This window comes from Phodopus roborovskii, unplaced genomic scaffold (genome assembly GCF_943737965.1).
Source record: "Phodopus roborovskii unplaced genomic scaffold, PHOROB, whole genome shotgun sequence".
Taxonomy (NCBI): Eukaryota; Metazoa; Chordata; class Mammalia; order Rodentia; family Cricetidae; genus Phodopus; species Phodopus roborovskii.
This window is the reverse complement of record NW_026125052.1, coordinates 11906384-11929161: the sequence shown is the minus strand read 5'-3', so window position 1 is coordinate 11929161 and position 22778 is coordinate 11906384. Positions and strand designations below refer to the sequence as shown.

At 49.5% G+C, this 22778-nt stretch overlaps 2 protein-coding genes across 2 annotated transcripts in view; one reads left to right on the top strand and one right to left on the bottom strand.

Annotated features, from left to right (window-relative positions):
* The window catches only part of Cdk5rap3 (CDK5 regulatory subunit associated protein 3), a 720787-nt gene that overhangs the window by 614184 nt on the left and 83825 nt on the right, over window positions 1-22778 (top strand). The window lies entirely within an intron of this gene.
* Window positions 1027-4439, bottom strand: Hoxb9 (homeobox B9). Its single transcript, XM_051174350.1, has 2 exons — window positions 3827-4439; window positions 1027-1411 (listed from the first exon to the last, which is right to left on the bottom strand). Exons 1-2 carry the CDS (start codon window positions 4341-4343, stop codon window positions 1176-1178), a joined length of 753 nt encoding a protein of 250 aa, XP_051030307.1. The 5' UTR covers window positions 4344-4439; the 3' UTR covers window positions 1027-1175.

Genomic DNA, 22778 nt, shown 5'->3' with positions numbered 1-22778 from the left:
TCTCTTCTTCGTGGGCGACATAGGGAGAGACCCACTAACCCTGGTTGCAGAGGCCATTGCTCTCTTGTCCTGCTCTGGAAGGGAGCTGGGGAATTGATTCACATTAAATTCTCAATCAGACTCTCCTGACCCGGCCTTCTCTAAGGTGGGGATGACCTAGCAGGGGGTAAAGGGGTTTTATTTCTACGTGGGGAGACTTGACTCACTGATGCAAGATGGATTTAGCCAAAAGGAGAGTTGATTTTAGAGCTGGAAGGAACAAGATCAGCCAGAAAAGCTACAGTCTGTCAAGGGGGACCTATGAATGGGGGAAAGGCATTGTCAAGGCTCTACGACCCACAATTTGACCTCCTTTAGCTGGAAGGAGAGGAAAACATGCAGAATTAAACACTTCCTGCAAAGAAAATATATGAGGGGCCCCACTAAAGGTACCTTCATAAAACCACTCCCTGCTTTTTCTTGCCCTTTCTAGCTCACAACAGTTTGGGGCCTGGACTGGCCCCATCTGCCCACAGGCCCTGAGACCTAGGGTATAGACGGCAGCTCCACAGGGTGAAGTACTCACTGGGATGTTGAGACTTTGGACCACTCAGGACTCCCCTGAGTCAGAAGCTCGCCTGAGATGTTCAGCCTGTGTGTGTTTGGATCAGGGGTTTGAGTCTGACTTGAGGGCTGCCCAGCTGGGTCTGGTGAACACTGTCTGCACACACAGGGTATAACTTTCTCCATTATTAGTGTGGACTCCAAACGTGATGCCTGTGGGCATCTGTTGGGGTGAGCACAGTTAAACTGTCCCGGGATGACTTCTGGATAGGTACAGGGAGGGGACAGGCAGGTTGGAAGTGAAGGGCTGGGTCTTTTTCCAGAAAAATCGTGGGCCAGGGGCAGAGGGGATGCTAGGAGCTTGACTAGGATTCTCTCTCCTTGAGGTTCATCACTTTCCTAGGAACTGACTACAGCTAACTTCTAACTTAACAGACCTCTCTGCTGACACCCAGGGAGGAGAGAGAGACAGGGGCGGGCAAAGGAGGGAGGCAGGCTCCAGGTGCTGGTGAGGGACTTTACAGAGGCGGTGGCTGCCCTTCCCCACTCACTTGGACACATCCCAGACAGCAGTGGCTTTGCGGCCATCACATAAATAATCAGAGTGAGGTAGGGAAGGGTGTGGCTGATCTTTACTCTTTGCCCTGCTCCTTATTCATTTTCTTCATTTTCATCCGCCGGTTCTGAAACCAGATTTTGACTTGTCTCTCACTCAGATTGAGGAGTCTGGCCACTTCGTGCCTGCGGTCCCTGGTGAGGTACATATTGAACAGAAACTCCTTCTCTAGCTCCAGCGTCTGGTATTTGGTGTAGGGACAGCGCTTTTTCCGGGAAGAGCGGGCGTGCAGCCAGTTGGCAGAGGGGTTGGCTGAAAGAGAAGCAGCGATAGAATCAAAGGAAGGAAGGGAGTGAAGGGCCCCAGACCAAGAGGGTGCATTCCATCTCTAGTCCCTGGCTTGCACTGGAGAAAGTCACCCAGGCCTTCAAAGTCCCAGACAGCATCCCCCAGTTGTCCAGGAGTTAATATAGACAGCTCCAAGTAAATAGCCCTTAAAGGAGATAGAGCCAAACTACCAGAGCATCTTCAAAGCTTCCACTAACCCAGGCAGGCTCCCAGCCTTTCTCTAATTGTATCCAAACAAACCTGGACTCAGGTCAACAGAGCTCAGTATAGCTGGAGCCACACTACCGGCTAAAGGTGGCTGACCTTGCCTCTAGGTCTGGGAGGAAAGGGGAAGAATTGGGTTGAGAAAGGAGTCCTGTTCAGCCACAGCCAAGAGATCTCTTGGCCCTTCAGTCCAGTCCCAGTAAACCCTGCCCAGATAGCAATCTCTCAGCTTTAGGCCAGAAAACAGCAGACATGTGATACCCACCTCCAACACACACCACAAATAAGAGTCCACATTTACAGCCAGGAACACCCAGCACACTCCCAACTCACAAGAAACCCAATTGCAACCATTTATCAATTGCAGCCCATGGACAGGGAAGCCCCAGGGCTCCCAGATAACTTATGGTGGCAATAGTCTCTTCCTTTCTGCTACTCAGCTCACAGTTTGGTTAACACAAGTTCAGGGAAACTGGGAAGCAAAACTGCTCCAGTCCCAAGGTGGGAAGACAGAGCTGAGGCAGGGCCCTTCACAGCTTACCAAGCCTGCTAACTGACCTTGTGTCGAGGCAAAGAAAAGTGTAATGGAGTTGCAAGAGGGGCAAAAACGAGGAAATAATGTGTGCAGGCTTTTCTTTTTTCTCTTCCGCATCTCTCCCTAGACCCCAGGACTCAAAAAAGTTCCTCCCCCCAAAGTGAAGCCTATTACAGTTAAGATCCACACTACCAGCTTCTCTGTCCCCAAGCGAAAAGCCCTGAATATCTATGTATATTTTAAAATTCAGTTCATCCTACACTAAGTAGCGTGTCTTACCAATTTGCAGCGCTATTTCCTTAATGTGATTGCCTGGGATGGGACCCGAAGCCACATTAAATATGAAAGAGGGGGGAAAACTGTTAATAATTGATCCTAGCCAAATGGCTGCTGTGCAATAATGGGCTTTCCAGGCCGAGTTTGGGGCCATGGGGTGAGGGCTCTGTTTGGGTGTTTGCAGGAGGTTTGGGAAGAGCTGTGTTCCGGGATATCAGCTCCTAATGACTCAACCTGGCAGGTTGGAAGTTTGGGGGTTGCATAGGAGGTGAGGAGGGGTAGAGGATGCCCCCAGAGGACACACTGGCCACTCTTTTGGTGGGAAATCTGACAAGGCAAGCAAGAACTAAAGTACTTGCCTAAAGGAGTAAGTGGTGGGGACTTGACCTGTCAATCTGCCTGTAATTGTTTGGGAACTAAGAGCCCCCAGCCGGTTTCCCATCTCAGCCAGCAATGCTGGGGTTTTTAGCAAGGGTGCTTTTAGGAATGGGAGGTGGTAAGAAACTCTCCACCAAGGGTAGAGTTCTCCGCCCCTGAGCAGTCCTTCCTCCACCCCTCCCCCGGGTCCCTTCGGGACGGGACGTCTTCTCCTCCATTCTGGAGGTGGGCCCAGACTTAAGCAAGTGATTCCCAGACTCTGAGAAGCAGACTGTCCCGGCTAGAGCTCCAGAGCCCCGCGGAGAACATTAGAAAACACAGAGGCAGGAGGGCGGGGGACCCTGGAAGGAAGTCTCCTGGGGAGGGGTAGGTGCACCCGAGAGGGGACTCCGTCACAGCATCCTGTGCTTCCCCCGCCCCTCCCGGCGCCGGCTGCCACCCCAACACGGCTACTGAGTGAGATCTGCTAGGAACAATCCTCAGCCAAGCTGTTGCATCGCAAATAAAATCCTAATGAGCCCCCTCCCCCTTCCCCTTGGCCGGCGGGGACCGTCTGCAAGTGGCTCAGGCGGCTCTGCCGGGTGCGCTCCAGCCCGTGCCCGCGAGGGCTCTCGGCCACGCTGGCCACCGGCCCGGCCCCCTCGTTCCTCTAGCAACTGTCGCAGCTCTCTCTCCCCCTTTCCAGCCGGAGCCTGGGGAGAAAGGAGGAAGGATTAGAGACTTGGTTCCCCGAGGCTCAGTCCACGCGCCACTAGGAGGAGTGGGGGAGGCCTCAGTGTCCCCCCCCCCAGGGCACACAGCTTCTTCCAATCCAGGTCCCTTCCTTCCTCTCTCCTCCACCCCCTCTAGCCCTGTAGCCCCCGGCGCGCTGTCCCTTCACATTGTCCGCTTTATGGCCTCTCTCCTCCCCTCCCCCGGGCCTGGCCCGCAGCCTGGGGGGGGTGAGATTTCCTCACTTTTTTTTTTTTTTTTTTTTTATAACTTACTTTGATCCGGCCTCTCTTTGTCCTCGCTTCCTTCGCAAATTTTATTGTCCCCGTAGCCGGCTCTTTGATTAGACAGGACAGCCTCCCTGCCCGCCGAAGTTTCCAAACTGTACTCGGGCGTGCCCTGTTTGAGCAGCTCCCCCGGCGCGCCCAGCAGCGGCTCCGCCTTCACCGCCGCCTGGCCCTGCCCCGGGGTGGCCTCGGCGCGCGGCGCCGGCTCCAGCCAGGTGCGGAGGTACCTGCTCTCTGCCGCCGGCGCGCTCTGGGGCTGCAGGTAGGGGTGGTAGACGGACGGCAGGCTCCCCGACGCGTGCGGGCTCAGCGGCGCCCAGGAAGCACCGAACACCGGCGCTTTGGGCTGGAAGCTGCACGAGGGGAAGTCCAGGTGCTCGGCGTGGCCCGGCTGCCGCGGGTTCGCGTACTGGCCCGAAGGAAACTTGGCTGGAGGCGCGTCCTCACTCTCGTGACTTATGATCGAGTCGACATAATAGCTGCTAAGCGTCCCAGAAATGGACATTCTCAGACATTATCCGCGCGCTCGCAGGGGGAAGGGAAGCACTCGCGCCTCGGCGCCCAAGCAGGGAGAGGTGGCGCACGGACCCGGTGTAGAGGGCTTTCGGACGCGACCCCCCCAGACCCCCACCCTCCCACCCCCACCCCCAGCTCAACTTCTCAGCCAACAAAGTACAGTGGAGCAGCCCGGCTCGGAGCTCCTTGCAAAATGATTGGTCAAAGTTTTGCGGACTGCCTGATAAAGCGTCAGCTCCGACATAAATCAATCGGGCGAGGGGGCTGCGCTCGAGCTGTCATCCGTCCTCACCGCATTCCATATCCAGGATGGATTGTTTTATGCTGATGCAATGTGCTATCACGTCAGGGCTCCGGCGGCCACGTAACCTCAGCCAGAGCTGCCGGGCCGCCCGGGGCCCCTCCCGCTTTTGCAGGAAGGGGGGTTCTCAATATGGGGCGATGGGGGCGGAGGAAAGGCGGAGGCAAGCAGCGGGCTGCCTCTGGAGGGACGTGGCTGCGGAGCCCTCTCCCTAGGCGGGTTTGAGAGGGAGGGGAAGAGGTCCAGCAAACCGGGGGAGAGAGCGCCCCAGCCTCAGAGCAGCAGGGGAGGCCCGACAGGGTAATTAAAGAGGAGGTAGTCTTGTCACCCCCCCCAACACCTCCACCTCCACCCCGCAGGCTCTCATTTCCTGTCCTCTGTCCCCTTGACAGAGATGTTTATTAAACAACAGCAGCACAGCGACCCACAGGAGATGAAGTAAAGGGATGGGGAAGAAGTTGAGGGTTTTATAGGACAGTTATCCTCTTTGGAGGGGATTCAGGGCACAATTTGGGGAGATTTACAAGACTAGGCCCTTTTCTCGATCCTTCAGGGACTAAGAGAGGAAAAAGGGGAATTCAGTGGGACCAGTGTCCAAAGAATCATTATCTGGCCTGAAATCAGAGCGTGTCTGGGGCCAAAGGGACTCACCAGACCCTGTAACTAGTCTATGAAAGAGTTTCACGGGATTAACCAGTCTTATTTAACTCCTTGAAATTTCTTGGGCCTTTATAAAGGGCTGGGTCCATGGCCATTTCTTCTGTCCTTCGTCCAGAATCCTGAGACCGTAAAACTGTCCAAATGAGGAGGCTAATGTAAGAAATGATTAAAGGAGCTCTCCGGAAGTAGCGACAGTGTCCCCAAACAGCACAGTAAGCAACACCAGGTTACTGTCCATCCAAAAAGGGAAGGAGGCAAGCTAAATTCTTAATTCTCATGTTCAGCTCTGGAAGATGTCCAAATGCCAACATAGGGCAGTACCAAGTATAGCGGAGTTCCCAGAATCAGTCCATTTCCCCACCCTCAGCCTTCCCCGCTACAATCCTCTCATGGAGCTTCCAAATAGTGCATTTTATTAGCAGCTATTCTGCGGCCCTGCGCAGGGACTCCCCCGAGGCCACTGGCTGGCTTCCTGGCGGCTCTCCCAGCTACTGTCTCTGCAGCTTCTGCTTGGGTGCAGACGCATCCCTGCGTCTAGGGCCAGCTCCTAGACAGGCTTGGTTTCCTCGGGTTAGGTGTCCGGACAGATTCCTTGGCTGTTCTCTGACTCTAGACCATTATTAGACAGACTGCTCCGCGCGAGCCATGACATCTTTCTTACCCTTCCCTTCTTTCAGGGGAAAAAAAAAGTGGAACCATTCTAACTTAAGGTTATATCTTTTAGCCACTACCCCCTCTGCCCAGTGGAAGGCTGCGATCATCTCCGCACACGCACACACACTCCCGCCCGCTTGTCTTTCCAAATGAAGCCATCTCGTGTCATTACGTGTGAAATACGAGGGCGAAGCGCCATATTTCTTCACATTATAGCGATTTCAAAATGATTTTTTAAAGATCAATGCGGGCGCCCAGCCGGCCCCTTCAATTCCACCCACGCTCTTGGAGAGAGACACAGCCCAGCAGATCCGGAACCAAACAGCGTGAAGACCTGTGTTTTTTTTTTTTTTTTCATGGTATCCAAATGAGGAAACAAAAATACTATGTAATTTTTTCTAAGTTGCCGTTGGAGGCTTGGGAAAGTCAAGGGAGCTTCCTGAACCTGCCATGAGAAGCTGGGCCTGGAGCGAATGAATCACGTTCAGGGCAAAGCACCTGTCCCTGGTTTGCTAGACATATGGAGTCTGCTACCAGTTTTACCTGTAATAAATATAGTCTTCAGGAAAAAAAAATCCCCTCCCCAGCCATAAATAACAGCCTTATGAAGCATGTCCAGGTGGGTATATGATTTTCTGTAGTATATAAATTAGGGCCCAAAAGGACACATGAGCTGTGGGGATGGGACATTTTTATTTATAGAAAAGTCATAGAGCAAGGCTGCTTTTAAGAACCAAGCTGTGCAGGCTCTGGACTCTGCCTGCTGCCCTCCAGGCTCCCATTCCTCTCCTGGGCTTTGCTGTAGACTCTCCACAAGGAGAGAGGAGTCAAGGGGCCCCTTCGGTTTAGGGGAAAAAGTCATTGGAAGAACATTTGAGCTCCTAGCTTATGCCCTGCAAGAGTGAGATAATCCATTTGAATTTAGATTTGTGCAGTTTAACTGCCTAAGGAGTTGTCCTTAACCCTGGTGGCTCCCAGTGTTTGGTGAAGAGGAGACCCAGGCCTCTTTCTGAGTCATGAGCAGTTTTGGTATTTGCTCCAGATGCTGTAGGGTAAGAACAGTGTGGAGGAGACAGGTTTGAGATCTGTCTTTCTAGAGACATGCTTTCAGAGGACAGAGAAGGTACTTTTGCCCTCATCTCTTGAGTCTGTACCATCTCATCTCCCTGCAGCAGCAGCAAGCAGGAAGACTCACACACCCTTGCTGCCAAGCTTTCCAGAAGGGTTTGCTGCCCCAAACTGGAGTTCAACCTCAACAGAAGCAAATGACAAAATGCTCATCAGGGTGGGTGCCCCCTTAAATGCTCTGTGAACCCATGGACCCCTTAAACCTTCTTTCCTTCCTACCATGCCAGAGCAGAGGACCCAGAATTGTGGCCCCTGGGACTCAGAGTCTAAAAGTACTTAATTAAAGTGACCCTACAGTGGGGTCACTTTGTCCAGAGGGCAAAACTACTCTGCACCCTGCCCCCAGTGCTAAAGAGAAAGAAAGAAATCCTGTATTCTCCGTAGCCTCTGTTGTTCCTTACATTGGAGCCTGGGCTGGAAGCATGAAGGAAGCAGGGAGGAAGAAGGCAAAGCCCCTGACCATGCAGGGGCCCTGGCAGCCAAGGAAGAGCAGGAGGCAGATGCTGACTGGAACCAGTCCGTAAGTGCCTGTTCTTTGGGACAGCCTTTGATATATATATGGGGGGGTCTGTCAGTAACAAGAGAAAATCTGGGGGTTGAAAAGGGACCAGGGGTGGTGGTGAGGAAAACAGTAAATGAGAAAATAGTTTGTGTTTGAACAATAAGCTAAAGCTGAAGTTGATGCAGCTGGCTTTGAGCAGGTATTTCTCCTGCATGTCTGTCTCAAACCAATATTTCTGTAAGGGAGCCTACTCTTCAAATATGCTCTATTCCATATTTGCACAGTACATATAAGTACCTTCCCAACTGTAATACTAGATGTGCCTGGGCACAAACATTTATGATCGAATTGTGTATATGTGGTTATATGTATGACTGCTGCAAACAATGTAGATTAATGGTGATTCCGTTCCTGATTTTAAAAATATGACCCAAAGCTAGTGTACAATTGGGGAAAAGCCCACAAAAACAAACAAATAACAAAAACCAAACACACCTGTGGAGAAGGCAAAATCCTGGGCTATTCATGCTCCTACTTTTTGGTTATAAAATATGAGCTGATATGGAACCCTCGCTTGAAATCTGGTCTCTTAGTATTCAAGCAAAATTCATATTATATCTTCAAATAAATGTGTGTGACTTAAAAGCTGGATTCAATTACAGTGTTCTACCGGAACATATTCTTGGATGGTGAAGGAAATACCTCCAACTGACCCAGAAAAGGTCATGAAATTTGGTGACTTTTGTTATCCAACCATGAAATCCTTTACGGCGTATCTTGCCCCAACTGGCGGGGACAGCATGCACTGTGTGATACTTATTTCAAGGCAGTGATAGACATGGGGTGGAAATACCATCACTTGTATCTAACACAAATGTAAGGAGAAGTACACAAACTGAGTGTGACAGTCCTCAGGTAACTGTGGGGGTCTTACCAAAGCACTGCTGCACACAACCAAATTGTTCAAGTCCCCTGTCTATGTCCCCCAGCACCAGAGACATTTCTTCTGACCCCCAGGATCAAAGCCCCGATCTACTCTGGGATTCAGAGACTTTTGAAGATACTTGTTCCCTTGTCTAAGGAAGGGAAGCCAAGATCCTAGAACCCACACCCTTTGTCCAAAATAACCTTCAAACAGGGGTTACCGATCCTTAGGCTAGGCACTGGGACTCAGACCTGGGTGCTTCCAGAGTCCCCAAGCAGGGACCTTAATTGGAAAGTAAGCTCTGACAAACTTCCCTCATAGGATGTCAGAGGTCAGTGGCCCCACTGGACCTGAGGAATCTTCTTCCCAGCTCTCAGCCACCATGGCTACCCAAGACAGTGGGAGGTGGCAGAGTCCTTTGGGAGGAGGCATCAAGGAGGCCAAACGGGGTGGGCAGAACGGAAAGGGTTGAGCAGGTAGAAAGCTATTACACAATTGCTTCCATAAAACCTTTGGCTGTTGTAAAACTCTCTGCTTTCCAAAGACTTTATTTTCTCCTTTCTCTCTAACATCCCCTTTTTTCTTTTCTTCTTCTTCTTTTTTTTTTTTTTTTACAGCACCTTTCCTGGGAGGAGGTGGCCAGGGTGGGTGGGGAATCAAGGGGTGGAATATGGTCTTGCTCCTAGTGCCTGGGCAGGTCTCAAAGGGTTCCAAAGAGAAGCAAGGTAAGGCAGGAACATTGGCCCACAGGGGAAGAAAATGATAAAGGATGGAGTTTAGGGCCTTTCCTCTTCAGGACAGTGACTTAAAGGCAGAATATCTCTTGCTTTGGGAGTGGGTCTCCTGTACCCTCTGCCTCTTGTTCAGCTCCCCCATCCCCAATCCCCGGTCTAAATAAGCCTGGCGCCAGAGTCCTATCCGGCTAGGGCCTCCTTCCTGGGCCCCTTTGCACATTTCCTCTGCCTCGAGCAGGGAAAGATTTTAGGAACAAAAGTTAGCCTATGCATTGCAAGCCTCCTTACACCAGCACTCCTTAGAAGGCCTTTCCTGGGCACAGAGCCAGCAGGAGCCTTGAAGGGCTGGGGTCAGAGAGGACAAAACTGCCTTGCCCTATCCAGGCTACAGCCCTACCATTATACCAGGCAGTTCTGAATACTCTCATACTTAGATTCTCCTGCTACTTAAGTCCAAGGGGCCCTCAGGACTTGTGTGAACCCACAGGCTAGTTCAGGCAGTGGGTAAAGGCCAGCAACAGTTTGGAAAGGAGCCCCCCTCCCACACCACCTCTAGAAGTCCTATCCCACTAGAGGGCCCTAGGAGGGACTGAAGGGCCTCCAGACTTGAGACTGCAGATAATCCTGATATTTCTCTATCAATTGACACCTATTGGCCCCTTAGAGGAGCTTCAAACTTTTGCTGAGGTAAAGCCTCATCCAAAGATTACAACCCAAATCCATGCAGCTGATGATTTTTGGGGAAGGCCTGACTATAGACAGGTGGCTACAACTGGAAACTCTGGCTTTGTTTGACTTCAACCCCTGACTTTTGAGAAGAGCTCACTCAACCCCTGTCCTCTGACGGTGCACTAGGAGAGATGAATACTCACACTCCTACCCTTTTCTTGAATCTCTCTCTCTCTCTCTCTCTCTCTCTCTCTCTCTCTCTCTCTCTCTGAAGTAAAGAAACACCCTAGAACTCCCCAGGTATCTTCTTGAGGAACTTCTCTGGCTGTTCCCAGATGAGAGACTTCAAACTCATTTCTTATTTTTGCAAAGGTCACAGGCCAGTCCTGACAGACCGGGCCAGACCTCTCCAGCTAAGCGAGAAGCAGTAGTAACTGCCGTGAATCAGGTGGTTGGATGTCGTTGTGTTCAGAAAGCCAGGCCCAACAACACGAAACTACCTAATTCACTCAGCAGTCCCAGTTCAAGCTCCAAGTCAAGGGCTCACTGGGGCGGGTTCCTAAGCCCCTCCTGTGGGCTAAAATGGCTGCAAACTTACTTCCTCTAGCTAACTTGTTTTCTTCTGTTTTGTTTGTTTGTTTGTTTTGTTGTTGTTGTTGTTGTTTTTCCCTAGCAAAGAGTCCAGTTGCCAGTTAAACAAGGAATCTGAAGAACTAGATCCAGGACTCCAGGAACTTCGGATCTCCTTCAAGAACCCTGACCAAAAAAGGCCCTGGGCCCAGCTCTAAGCCTGGTCAGGGCCTCTGTGTGATACCTGCTTGATCTCTCAGCAGAGACCGAGGGCCACTGGAGGGCTACCCAGAAGAAAGGGTTCTTGACTTCAAACTGCTAGGAAGGTTCACATACACTCACCATCTGGCCAGTCTCTGGGCTCCAGGCTTACCCAGACTCTTACCCAGCTCTGAGAGGTCAAATCTTCCAACTGTGCACCAAATACCCAGACTTGAGACGGGGAGTAGACAGGAGAGCAGAGCCAAATAGAACTGAGAAAGAAAATGACAGAGAAAGTCAGAGTCAGAAGGAATCCCGAATTCTAGGGCACAAACAGTGAGGCTGGAAGAAGGCAGCAGGCTGGCTTGAACAGTCACTCTGCTGACGAAATATGCTCGGGACTCTTACTTCACAGAGGCTGAGCAGCCCAAAGAAGGGGGATGTTGAGGACCCAGCTTGGGCAGGCAGAGAATAAGTTTGCTTCCTCCTTGTCCTATAGTCTGCCTGTACATCCTTGCTTCTTACTCTCCTGCACGTCTTGCAGCTGATGCCGCCACAATCATTAGAGGTCTCTCGGAAACTTACCTGAGCCGGTGGGTGAGACAACCACACCGAGTGTGCCAGAAAACCAGTCGGACCCGGCTCCCTCCCTCCCTGTGCCCGAAGGCGAGTATCCGCGTGGCTTCGTGTCGGGCATGGAAGTCGGAGGTAAGGAGAGAGTCTGCCTGGCTGCTGGTTTCCCCTCCAGGGCGTAAATCTTGGGGACCGGAAATACAATAAAACTTCACAGTGCTGATGAACTTCAAACAGTTTATAAACCCTCTTGTTCTAAAAAGAAACACGGCCAGGGGCGGATAAAAGGGAAAGGAAACAATTTACGAGGCGAAGGAGCATGCACAGATTCTGTCCGCGTTGACAGAAGTCGTCTCCCTTCTCTCTACCCCGTGGCCAGAACTGGAAGCCCGCACCTAACCTGGGCCTCTAGAGCCCAGAGCACAGCCAAGGGCTGTGGATGCAGCTCATAGCAACCTGCCTAGGCAGAGCTGGGCACCCTCCTTGCCACAAGCCCAGTCCCGTGTCACTCACTGTGCCGTCTGCTTGAAGCGGGTTCTAGGGTTTTGTTTTTCCCCCCTCTGGGAATTCCAGACCTTTGCCCTGCCCCGCCTGTTTATTGCCAGGTACTTGCTAGCATAGGACAGGGGATAAGACTTGGAAAACTCTCAAGGCCTGATAGGAGCTGAACAGTGATGACTCCAGAGGAGAAATCGCGGGTAATCCCATGCCCCATGTACAGGACAGAGGGCAGAAGTGACGGTCTCCCCTCCCACAGTTTTACCACTTGCTTCTCTTCTGCTTTGTTAAAAGCTTCGAAACCAGTTCAAAATAACCACTATGTGGATCTCAACTTGCCACTGCTTTGTACTTGCCACTGCTCTGTACAATTGGTTTCCAAATTTCGTGGAATCCGGAATTGCTACCAGGGCAATGCAGCAGAACTAACTGGAAAAGGGTGGTGGTGAAAATCCCTTTCTCCAGGGGCTCCAGAGAACCAGGAGTCAGTAGTGAGTGGCTTCTTACCCTCTTTGTCTACCTAGAGTACATGGTTAGGTAATTTAGGTGGGGTAGCAAAAGGACTCCATGCATCCCAATTATTCATCAACAAACACCAACACTTCAGGTCTAAATTACACTGGAAAGGCTGAGATTACCTCAGGGTCTGCTCAGGTACTGGGCTGAGGCTCAGCTGCAGGCCCATGAGGGGTACCCTGGCCCACAGATACACAGGTGCAGCCCTGACCCAGCCAACTCATTTTCTCCCTCCAGGAAATGCTGCCAAAGCTCTGCTGGAGATTTTTTTTTTCAATAAAAATTTTAAGATGGGCTCAGAAAACATCAAATTGTTTCCCATCATAAAAAAAAAATAAACTGAACAGCTGGATTGGCTGCCCCGATCTGCAGTGTGATGGTGTGGTGTGCCCTGTGGGGGCTTCCTGGCACCACGAGGGGGGGGAGGAGCATGTGGTTCTCTGAAAATGACACTGGGAGACCCCTTCAGCTCCATGCATTATGTACTCCACCACAGACAGCCTTGTTTCGGTCCTCACTATGTTCCATTTCTACTGAAAATACTGTGTCGGGTCACCCTGCCTGTCACACCTTCTATTAGCATTTCCCCATGGAAGACATAAAGGAGGGAGGAAGGACAGAGAGGCCAGTGGATACTTTGAACTATTATTTTTCCATCTCCAATAGAGCTTCCTGGTCAGGACAACCATACCCGAAGGTTGGTGTGCTGGCTCCCAACCCACTGCTGGCCTGGTCTCTGTAGCTCTATGGATGAGGAAAGGTTCCTTGGTAAACCAGAAGAGGCTACTGCCTTAGCACAGCAATACTGTGTGCATATACACCCTTTGTGCATTTTCAGAGGCCCGGCAGCTTCCCCTACTCTCAGGCCATTGATTTCAGTTTAAAAAAAAAAAACCAAAAACCTGCATGGATCCAAAGGACACCTTGAATCCATTTCCCAGATGTGAGGCTATTTTCTTCCAAGATCACCCTTACCTCAGCACAGACTCCCCTGGGCAGGGCTACTGGTGTCTTTCAAGTACCCCCCTGACTGTTGCTGGAACGCTAGTGGAGATGACTAAGTAAAGGTTATTTGGGCAATTCTTCCTATTACCCCTCAGATGTTGTCCACCCCCCCCCAATAAAAAACACATCCATCTCCAAATTATTTAGAAATCCTATAGCCAAGCTACAAGAGGCAAGAGTAACTTTCTATGGCCCCTTTTTCTTCTAGAAGTTAAAAGCATATTCCTGGCATGAACAGAAGAAGGAGCCAAGGCTGGACGATCTGGGACGAGAAGCAATGCAGATATAGACAGAATCTAAGATCCTTAGAAGGAACTGACATGTTGAAACTCTTAGTGGGAGTTACAAGAATAAATATTTCTTGTAACTTTCTGGTCCCTTTCTCTTCCTGAGGTTCATTATGGAGCAGAGAAGGGGCAGTTTCTAACAAGTCAAGGATACCAGAAACCAAGTCCCTGATCCAAGCTGGAATTTAGTTTTGTTTAGTTTTGTTTTTGCAATCTGGCAGTATGGTTTGGACAAGCAACTGTGTGGTCGGTTAGTGAGCGAGACCGAGGACTCGACCGACCTCTAGGCGGCGCCCTGGCGTTGAATCCGCTCGCAGCCAGATCCTCTTCGAAGCTCGGCGCCCAGTGAAGGGTCTGAAGGGATAGGTTCCTGCAGACGCTATGGGCCTGGTTGGCTTGGAGCTGGCCGCCAGCGCGTCGCCTCTGGCGCCCTCTGCCAAGCAAGAGAAACAAGATTAAAGAGTGCTGGCTGGGAAAGGATTGGACAGCTAAGAAAGGCTCCACCAGTTCCCCAGCCCCCACCCCTACTCAGATCTGCGACGCTGGGGAGACTTCCATTGCGGAATCTCCTTTGATCTCCCCAAAGCCCGCTATAGCACAGCGCCAGCATCTTTAACTCCCTCCCACAACTAGCAAACGGAGCTCGCCCCCCACCCCCAGTCTGGAGAAACTACGTAGTAAGCCCAAGAAGGGAGCAAAAATTAAGAATAATTGAGCGGGACTGGAGAACTTGGCCTCTACTTTAAAGTGAATGTTCTATTCCAAATAACCACCATTCACACCAATACATGTAGTAGCTTTCTTTCAGCATAATTCAGCTCATTTCCGGAATGACAACATTTAGAGAGTGTCTTTGTTGCAAATTTGGGGTTTCCTGAGTTTCAGACTTGGCTCAATCCGTAAGAACATTGGAAGTGAAGATAGGGGAAGATCAGCTGAGAGTCCCAAGCCAAACTGGGCTTGTGTGGCACATGCCTTTAATCCCAACAACGGGAGGCAGAGACCAACGAACCCCTGTTCGAGGCCAGCCTGGTCTACAAAGCCAGTGCCAGGACAGCCAAGGCTACACGGAAAAAAAAAAAAAAAATCTGTCTTGAAAAACAAAACAAACAAGTCAAACCCACCCACCCCCCTCCCAGGAAATGGTCAATTTATAACCTTCCGGGCTGAGTGATACTGAATCAAAAACTCAAAAGAAAAAGACCGACTGGACAGGGAAACCTTGTGAAACTGAAAGAAGGTGTGGGCTGCATGAATGTTTCATATACCCCAAAGCCAGAAAGCATTTGTGGTCAGAACCAGTAACATATTAAGTTCTAGGTGGGGCAAAGAGAGCCTTATGCAGAACTCTGGCTCTGTGAGCCTGAGCTCAGATCCTAAACAGAGAAGTGTAGAGCAGGGAAAATCAAACCTTTTATTCTCCTTTCCCGGCGACAGAGTCGCTATTTCTCTGAAACCATTTGCCAAAGTTATTTCTAAAGACCAAAGACTCCCAGCAGAGAGGGGAGGGCAGAGAGGAGTATGGAGTCCCTGGACGGGGCAGCAAGAATCAACTGTGGGACAGACTGTGGCCCAGTGCCTTCTGAGGTCTCCGGTCCCAGGAGACTCACGCTTCCCAGCCGGGCACCAGCTCTCACGGACATCTAATTACCCAGTACACATCTGGAACAGCTGCGCCCCACCCGGCCTCGGGGACATTATTTCTCTCCAAACCCTATTTTCATTCCCAAGGCTGAGTCATAAAAGACTCTGGAGGCAGAATAAAGTCGGGTCTGTGTGTGTCAGCATTCCTGTGTGTGAGTGCGTGAGTGCGCGCGCGCGTCCACGTGCAGCGTCTGGCGTCTGTGCGTCTCACTGTGATTGCCCAATGGATTTGCAAAAGTTAGGGGGGAAATGGAGCGACATCAGGCGAATTCAACTGCGAACATACTGTGGGCCTCATTATCCGCCCATTTCAAGGGAAAGCATTTGGGTCTTGGAATTAGCCAGTTAATTGCCTCACTTCTTTGTTCATTTCAGGGCAGGGGAAACTATCTGCCTTCTAGTAAAACATTCTATATTTCAAAACTTGAACATCTCCGTTTTATTTCCATCCTGTTATATGTTATATCCTGGGACATTAGGATTTGCCAGGATAATATCTCTATCTCTATCTCTCTATCTCTCTCTCCCTCCCTCTCCTCTATTTCTGTGTGTCTCTCTGTCTCTGATCTCTCTTTATGCCTGTTTCTGTCTCTCTGTATCTCTCTCTCTCTCTCTCTCTCTCTCTCACACACACACACACACACACACACACACACTTCCTGAGTGAAAAATATCCTTATGTAGCTTCAAAAAAGCTGGATGCCTTAGATCTTAAGGCCATTATAATAATTAATGTAATGTGTGCCTAGGATTTAGCATGATGCCTGCTGCACAGGGAACATTTAGCAAATACTAATAGCAATGAAGAAAAAGAAAGGGGAGGAAGGAGGAGGAGGAAGTCTCCTTTGTTCTTAGAGAACCAGTCTAGGTTGGAGGGTGTGAGCCTCAGCCTGTATGCATGTAATAGATTCTTTTGACTTAGAGCAGTGTCCATAAAAGTGGGGCCCTTTGAACCTCACAGCCCGTAAACTACCTCTTCAATAAGGAACAGCGAATTGGGGCAATTATCTGGCTCATTTCAGGTTCAAACTCTCTGTAGCCTGAAGTATCTGGAACTCGTGGGGTGGGGGAATGTGGAGAGCAGTGGCATAAGGGCTTCTGGGGGAGCCCTTTGCGTGTGCTGGGGTGAGCAGGGTCCTGCCATGGGAAGTGAATAGAAAAAATAAGATGGCAGACGCTGAAATGAAACAGGGCATGCTAGAAATGCTTGAGAAAGAACTGGGTCTCGCACCTGCCCAGGAAACCCTCTAACAAGGGGTAGACTTTTGCTTGGTAGGGGCTTTTATTCCACATCGGAGGAACTTTTACTGAGCTCCACCCACGTGCCCCGCACTAGGCTGAATTCTGGGCCTCCAGTGGGAGCCACACTCCACCGATTCGATTCAGCAGTGCTGACTAGGCAGTCAGTGAGAGGTCTTGGCTCCCAGAAACAAGTCCAGGGACGAGTAAAAGGGAACAGCCCTGCTGGGCAAGAACTTTGGGCCAATCACTGCTGGCCCTTTTCAGGGCCAAAGTTTTGGCGCAAAGGCGGAGCCAGAGAGTCTGGAGCACCCCCTCCCATTGTCTGCCAGAAAGAGGCCAACTCCATGGCAGGGACAGCCCTTTGGGGGAAGGGTGGGGCAAGGAGGGGTGAAAAGATGACTAGAGGCTCTGACCCTCAGTTGGAAGTTCCTGAAATCACCAATTAGCTTTCTTTAATTAGTAAAGTAAGGAGCAAATGGGCATATAGTTCTTCTGCTCTGATTAAACACATTTAGGTCAGGTTGTCACAGTCATGATTATTCAGTTTAAGCTGTCCCAAGCAGAGAATTGCTTATTTTTTCTTTTCATTTTCAGGCAGGGGTTTGAATACTATTAGCTGGCTAGCCATTGGTTTCTTGCCACAGACCAGAGCTGTCTGGTTTGACAGCCAAGAGGAGATCAACTAAGAATGGATCAGAGTCTTACTCGCTCCAAGTCACTTTGTTTGACTGTACAGACAATGGAGGACAGCCAGGAAGGACATGGGTTAGTCACACAAGTGTGTGTGGAGGGAGAAGGTATAATAAAACAGGTGATTTCCACACTGTTCATTTGTTTGAACATAGTCCTGGTGGGAGGGGGCTGGAGAAGAAGTTTGTTGACTCTCAAGGTTCTGAGGAGTTCCAACTTCTCTTCTGGAGGAATCTAGGTATGTGATTCATCCAGATGGGATAGGGGGTGAGGACAATTTTCCTAAGATAAAGGTGAAGGGCAACACTCTTTTTGATGAAATTGAAATAAACCACAACATAGGAAGACCACAGGAGAAGCCAGGAGGTCCCCTAGGAATGTCAGAGGTTGTCTGCTTGTCACACTCCTACAAACAAGATAATGAAAGTATTTAGGCCAGGCTGGGCTATAGCTCTGTGGCAGAGTGTTTGGCTAACATACACAAGACTCTAAAGCAAATTCCCAGCACCAGAGGGGAAAAATGTTATTTGCAAATCCTTTTCCTTTTAGCGAAGTTTGATATTCTCCAACCTCAGTTCATGACAGTCCCAGGCAGAGTTAAGGCCCCTGATGGAACTGGCTGAGTAGGTGGGTCAGTAAAAGTACACCAAAGGATACTCTATTTATTACCAATGACACCTGTTTTCTAGTTCACAACATCAGCTAGGGAATGGTTTCTGGAAAGTCTTCCCTTTCTAGGAGTTCCAGTAGGGTTTTTAGCACTGGATAGGCTGTCTAATCCCAGTTTTAGCGGGCAATTAATTGATCTGACCTCTGGCCAGTCCAAGATCAACATTCTCAGCATTCAGTACTGCTTTAGCCTCCCTGGTTCTAGGGAAGAAAGGGAACCCAGACATAACAGGCAGTGGGTGACTAGTATCTGGATGCTTTTCTTCCTTTTTTTTTTTTTTTTTTCTGTTTTGTTTTGTTTGATTGGGTTTGTTGTTGTTGTTGTTGTTGTTGTTGTTACTATTTTTGTTTTGTTTCAAGACAGAGTTTCACTATTAGCTATGTCTGCCTTTGAACTCACTGTGTAGACCGGGCTGGTCTTGAACTCACAGAGATCCACCTGCCTCCCAAATGTTGGAATAAAGGTGCGGGCCACTATGCTCAGCCCTGAGTCTTTTCAAAGGTGGTCTGGCAAACACATAATCACCAGCCAAAGGAAAAGAAGCAAAACTTACATAAACTGATCACATTTAGTTTCAGCATTTTCCAGACACTTCGATCAATCCAAATAGCCCTTAACCTGGAAACTGAGTAGTTCTAAAACCCTCAGGGATCTGTGGAATTTGATGAGTACTACAAAAAGACATGGCAGCGGAGGAGCCAGTGCCTTTTTATTAAACTTTAAAGCATCAGTGAGTGGCCCCTAAAACTGTAAGAGCCCTTGCCTTGCTGTTCACAGAAGAGCAACCAAAACCAAATCAGAGGAGGCTGGTGAAACCGATTTGGAAAAGCCATTTAAAAGAAGACATCCAGAAAGTGGGTACCATCCATCACCTGGCCTTCCCTGTACCTGCTAATTTTAGGGCTGAGGCAAAGCTACCTACAACACCCTAGTTTTTGCACACTTGCCTCACAATGGAATATGCACAGTCCGGGGTCTTTGTACCTCTAATCAAAGTTTTCTGGGATTTTCTTCCACCGTGGGAGAAATTTTCTGAAAGTATTTCTGCCCTGAAAAATATCCTCCTCTTAAGAGTGTAGTTCACTCTATGGGAATTTTTCAGCCCCCACACTTTAGGGCTAGGTCAACGGGGATAGATTTGAAAACCCTTGAGCCTAGACAGTGAATATGCTGTTTCTCCTGACTTCTGAGTTATTTTGTTCTCTGACAGGTTGATAGAAGTTGAGCTTCGAGGACTGGCAGAGAAAGAAAATTAAGAGGAAAAAGGACTGCTGGACGAGAAAAGAGCGTTTGAACTTTATAGACAGGTGGAGTGGCCAAAACTTGATTCTGATTAGTGCTCAGAGGCGGCTCAGGGGTTTTCCAATCTTTACTCCTGAGGTTAATCACCTCATCGGCACCCCCACATTCCAAACCACCCCATAACAGCTCCTCCGGCTCCTTAATGTTCTCTGATTAATTGGCAGGCACCAGAGGATGAAAGTGTCCCTCTGCTGTGGGGTTTGCAAGAGTGTTTGTTAATGGTAGCCAGGAAGGTAGCATCTGAAAAAAGAGCCCCAGACCTGGGAAACGGGGTGGCCCTGGAGAGTTGGCCGGAGGGAAGCAAGTGAATTGTTCTAAGGGCAGAGAAGTATTCTGCAGTGCTGCGATCTAGAGATTCGCCCAGAGGATGCTTTCTCAGAAAAAAAAAAAAAAAAAAAAAAAAAAAAAAAAAGAAAAAGGAAAATGAAAAGAGAGAGAGAAAGGGAGGGGGAAGTAGGGGAGGCAGAGGAGCCCCTAGTTCTCAAGATTGCTGGGTCACTGAGCCGGTGAGCTCCCACTTGGCACTGAGTCAGAGTCTCTAGTCAGCATCTGGACACAGCCTTCCTAAGCACCCACCCGCATCTTCTCTGGTCTCTGAGGGCGGGAATGGAGGTCTGTCTGCAGGGCCTTGGCACTGTGTAATTGTGACTTTCCTTCACCCCTTAACTATGACTTCCAATGCCAATGCTAGTCCCCAGTTTCAGGCTGTTGGAGCTCTAGCGTCCATCCGATATGATGATGGCCAGCTCAGAGAACAAACCCAAAGTGCCCCAGCCCTTTTCCTGACTCAGGGTATGTGGCTCATAGGCTTGGCCACTTCACTGTCTACTTGGCCTTTCCTTCTTGCCTCCCCAACCATCCATCACCACTACAGTTGCAGAAAGGTCAGAGGATTGCACCTCGAGTTAGCCCGATATGCTATTGCCTGAATATGCTGAGCCCCAAGTGTGCCATCGGGAGTCTGTGTTCCCCAAGGACCCGCACTGAGCCCCATCATGCACTATCATCACTAGCAGCAGGAATCGAAGTCTGAGGAGGGACAACAAAGCCTCCATCCCCTTCATAACCTAACTCCAGGAATACCCAGACCCCCCCCCCCCAGGGAGCCAAGGAAGAAAAGTGTAAAAAGATTTCTCACCCTGAACAAGAAGGGCAGAAAACATCCCTGCTGGAACCTCACAATCCTCTAGCTTACCTTGGAATCCTGGAGCCCCATCCCTGGGCCACGGAGGGACCAGACTGAAAAACAGGTAAGGGCAGAAATGCGAAAGCTCTTCGACTTTATTGTCTTTAAAAAGTGAAGCATATAACCACTGACTTCTCCATGAAGGAGCTACTAAGTTTCTGGTCACCCTGGCTATGAGTCAAGGAGTAACTTTTCTAACTTTTCTTTCGAGAGACTTTTTACAAAAAGACTCTCTCCCTCAGAAGCCCACACTGGCTTGAACCTATTTTTCTGTCATCATCATCATCATCATCTTCTGTCTAGGTGTTTTAGACTGAGACCCCCTCCTTCCTCTACTCCAGCAGAGATTCAAACTTAAACAGGAGTTCCAGAAGTGCTCAAAAGAGGAAGGCCAGGAGACCTGAAAGACTCAGACCAGTCCCAAGCCAATTACTAGCTGTGGGGGGCATTTTGCTTAATTATCCCTGCCAGGGAAAAGCTCTTCTCCCAGAAAAGGTGGCTGGAGTGAGGCAGGGAAGAAGGAAGAATGACATCTTCTTGAGAAAGAAGACATTGGAATTCCAGACCTAAGTTTCTGGCCCTGGGTGCTTTTGTCCTTTGATTACAGGTAAGAAAACAGTACCAACCCAGTGTTTTTAAAGGTGACCTGGTTAAGCACAGAAATCCCAGTGAAGTGGGTGTGGTGGGGTAGTGAAGATCAGTAGTCATTAACCATGTCTGGGCCTCTTCCCCAATCACAAAACTGCCCTCAGCAATTCAGAGAGGTGCTCTTAAGCTGAAGGTCAAGGAATCAGAAAGCCTCCGACATTATGGGATCTTATGATTTTACAAAGGGGAAAGCCTGGATGGGGATGCAGGCAACATAGGGTGTGAGGGAAGAGAAGCCAGAGGTTGCAACTCTGTGGTTTAGTTCCCTAGACTCTAGTCCTGAGAGCCCCATGCTCGGAAGCAAGTTGGTCCCCTCTCTGTTGCCTAATTGAGTGGGGAGCCGCAAGGCAGCCTAGGAGACTTGCTCTTCCTCGCTGCTCTCAGCAGCACTGTGTGTGAGTAGATCGTGAGCGTGGATGTATAACCTCCAATATTTGTGATTTATCGTTCAAAGTTCAAAGTGGGTTTGGGGACTGAGAACCATTGGAGAGCTGGGCAGGACAAGCATGTAGGCTCCTAGGCCCAGTCTCACTCCCAGAGTCTTTCCACAATCCTCACCACCACTACACCCCAGCCCAAATTCAGGATGGCTTTCTCTTGGTCAAACTGTAGACTCTCTCTGCATTGGGTGACCTCAATGCCTATATTTTTTTCTTCTCCCATTTTTTTTTAAAAATTGCAGAAGCTATGGTCCTTATTCCCCATTAGGAAAAGGATGCTGCTGGACCTTGGAAGAAGGATTGTAGAATTAAAGAATTTCCAAGTCTGGAAGGGCAGGGTCTACTTCGATGCCTGTGGTATGTCTCCCTGGTTGCTGCCTACATGGATCACATAGCCTTTCCTTTTCTCCCTATCCCCTTTCACCAAGCTAGGAAAAGCCATGAATTCTCAGTTTCTCTATATTTGGAGAGGAACACACAAAATCTTGAAGGGAGGGAAAGATGGAAGAGAAGGGAAGCTTTAAGAGAGGGTGAGTCCCATGGATTATAACAAACTCAGCAGCATTTGAAATCCACAGCTTTCTTGTAGTGAATGGAAGGTAGGGACAGCAATAATTAGCAGAAGAAGGGTGGCCTTGCAGAGTATAGAATAGTAGAATGAGGCTCTTTCTAAAGGCAGAGGACTGGGAACCTTCCTATTTTGTGTGTGTGTGTGTGTGTGTGTGTGTGTGTGTGTGTGTATGCGTATGTGTGTGTGAGTTCTAACTTAACTCAAAGTGCCGGGTTCCCCTTAAGAGCACGGAGCTAAGAGCAATATAACTGGCAGTTTAGGAAGCTTCATTTGGTCCCTGCTGGTTTGTCTCTGAACTCAACCAAGTGCAAGAGGAGCATTGGCCCCAGGGGTGGGGGTGGGGGGCGGAAGATTTTGAAAGACTATCAGGAACAGTCCCAGTCTCTCTTTCCTCGAAGGAGTAAGAAAAGTGAATCCAAAAGTAGGAGCTTGGCTCTTGGGAAGACCAGATGCTGCTCCGTTATCTGTCTTGGATTCTGTTTCTTCTGGAATGCTCAGCCCTGGACTGCACTTATGTGAAATACATTGCTGATTGTCCTATTTGGGTAAAGGGGTAGGTAGTCAACACTGATCTCTCCATTGCTACTTTTGTTACAACAGAATTGAGGACATGTGATTTCATGTCTCTTTGGCATACCTAGACAAATCCTACTTTTTACTCGATGTTTATTTTTGAGATGGGCACTTCGTTGTCTTATGGAATTCCTAACTCCTGCAAGTTTAGAGACTCCTCAGAAACTCTACACTACCTGGATATACAGCCTCTCCATGCTTGCTTTCTCAAACTTCGAATGATTGTGGTATTGAC

Bases quoted from the DNA above. Each gene is read 5' to 3' on its own strand.
- Hoxb9 (XM_051174350.1), bottom strand. From the start codon at position 4,343: ATGTCCATTTCTGGGACGCTTAGCAGCTATTATGTCGACTCGATCATA. The intron at 1,412-3,826 runs GTAAGTTATAAA...CTTCTCTTTCAG, and splicing joins CAAAGAGAGGCCGGATCAAA to CCAACCCCTCTGCCAACTGG.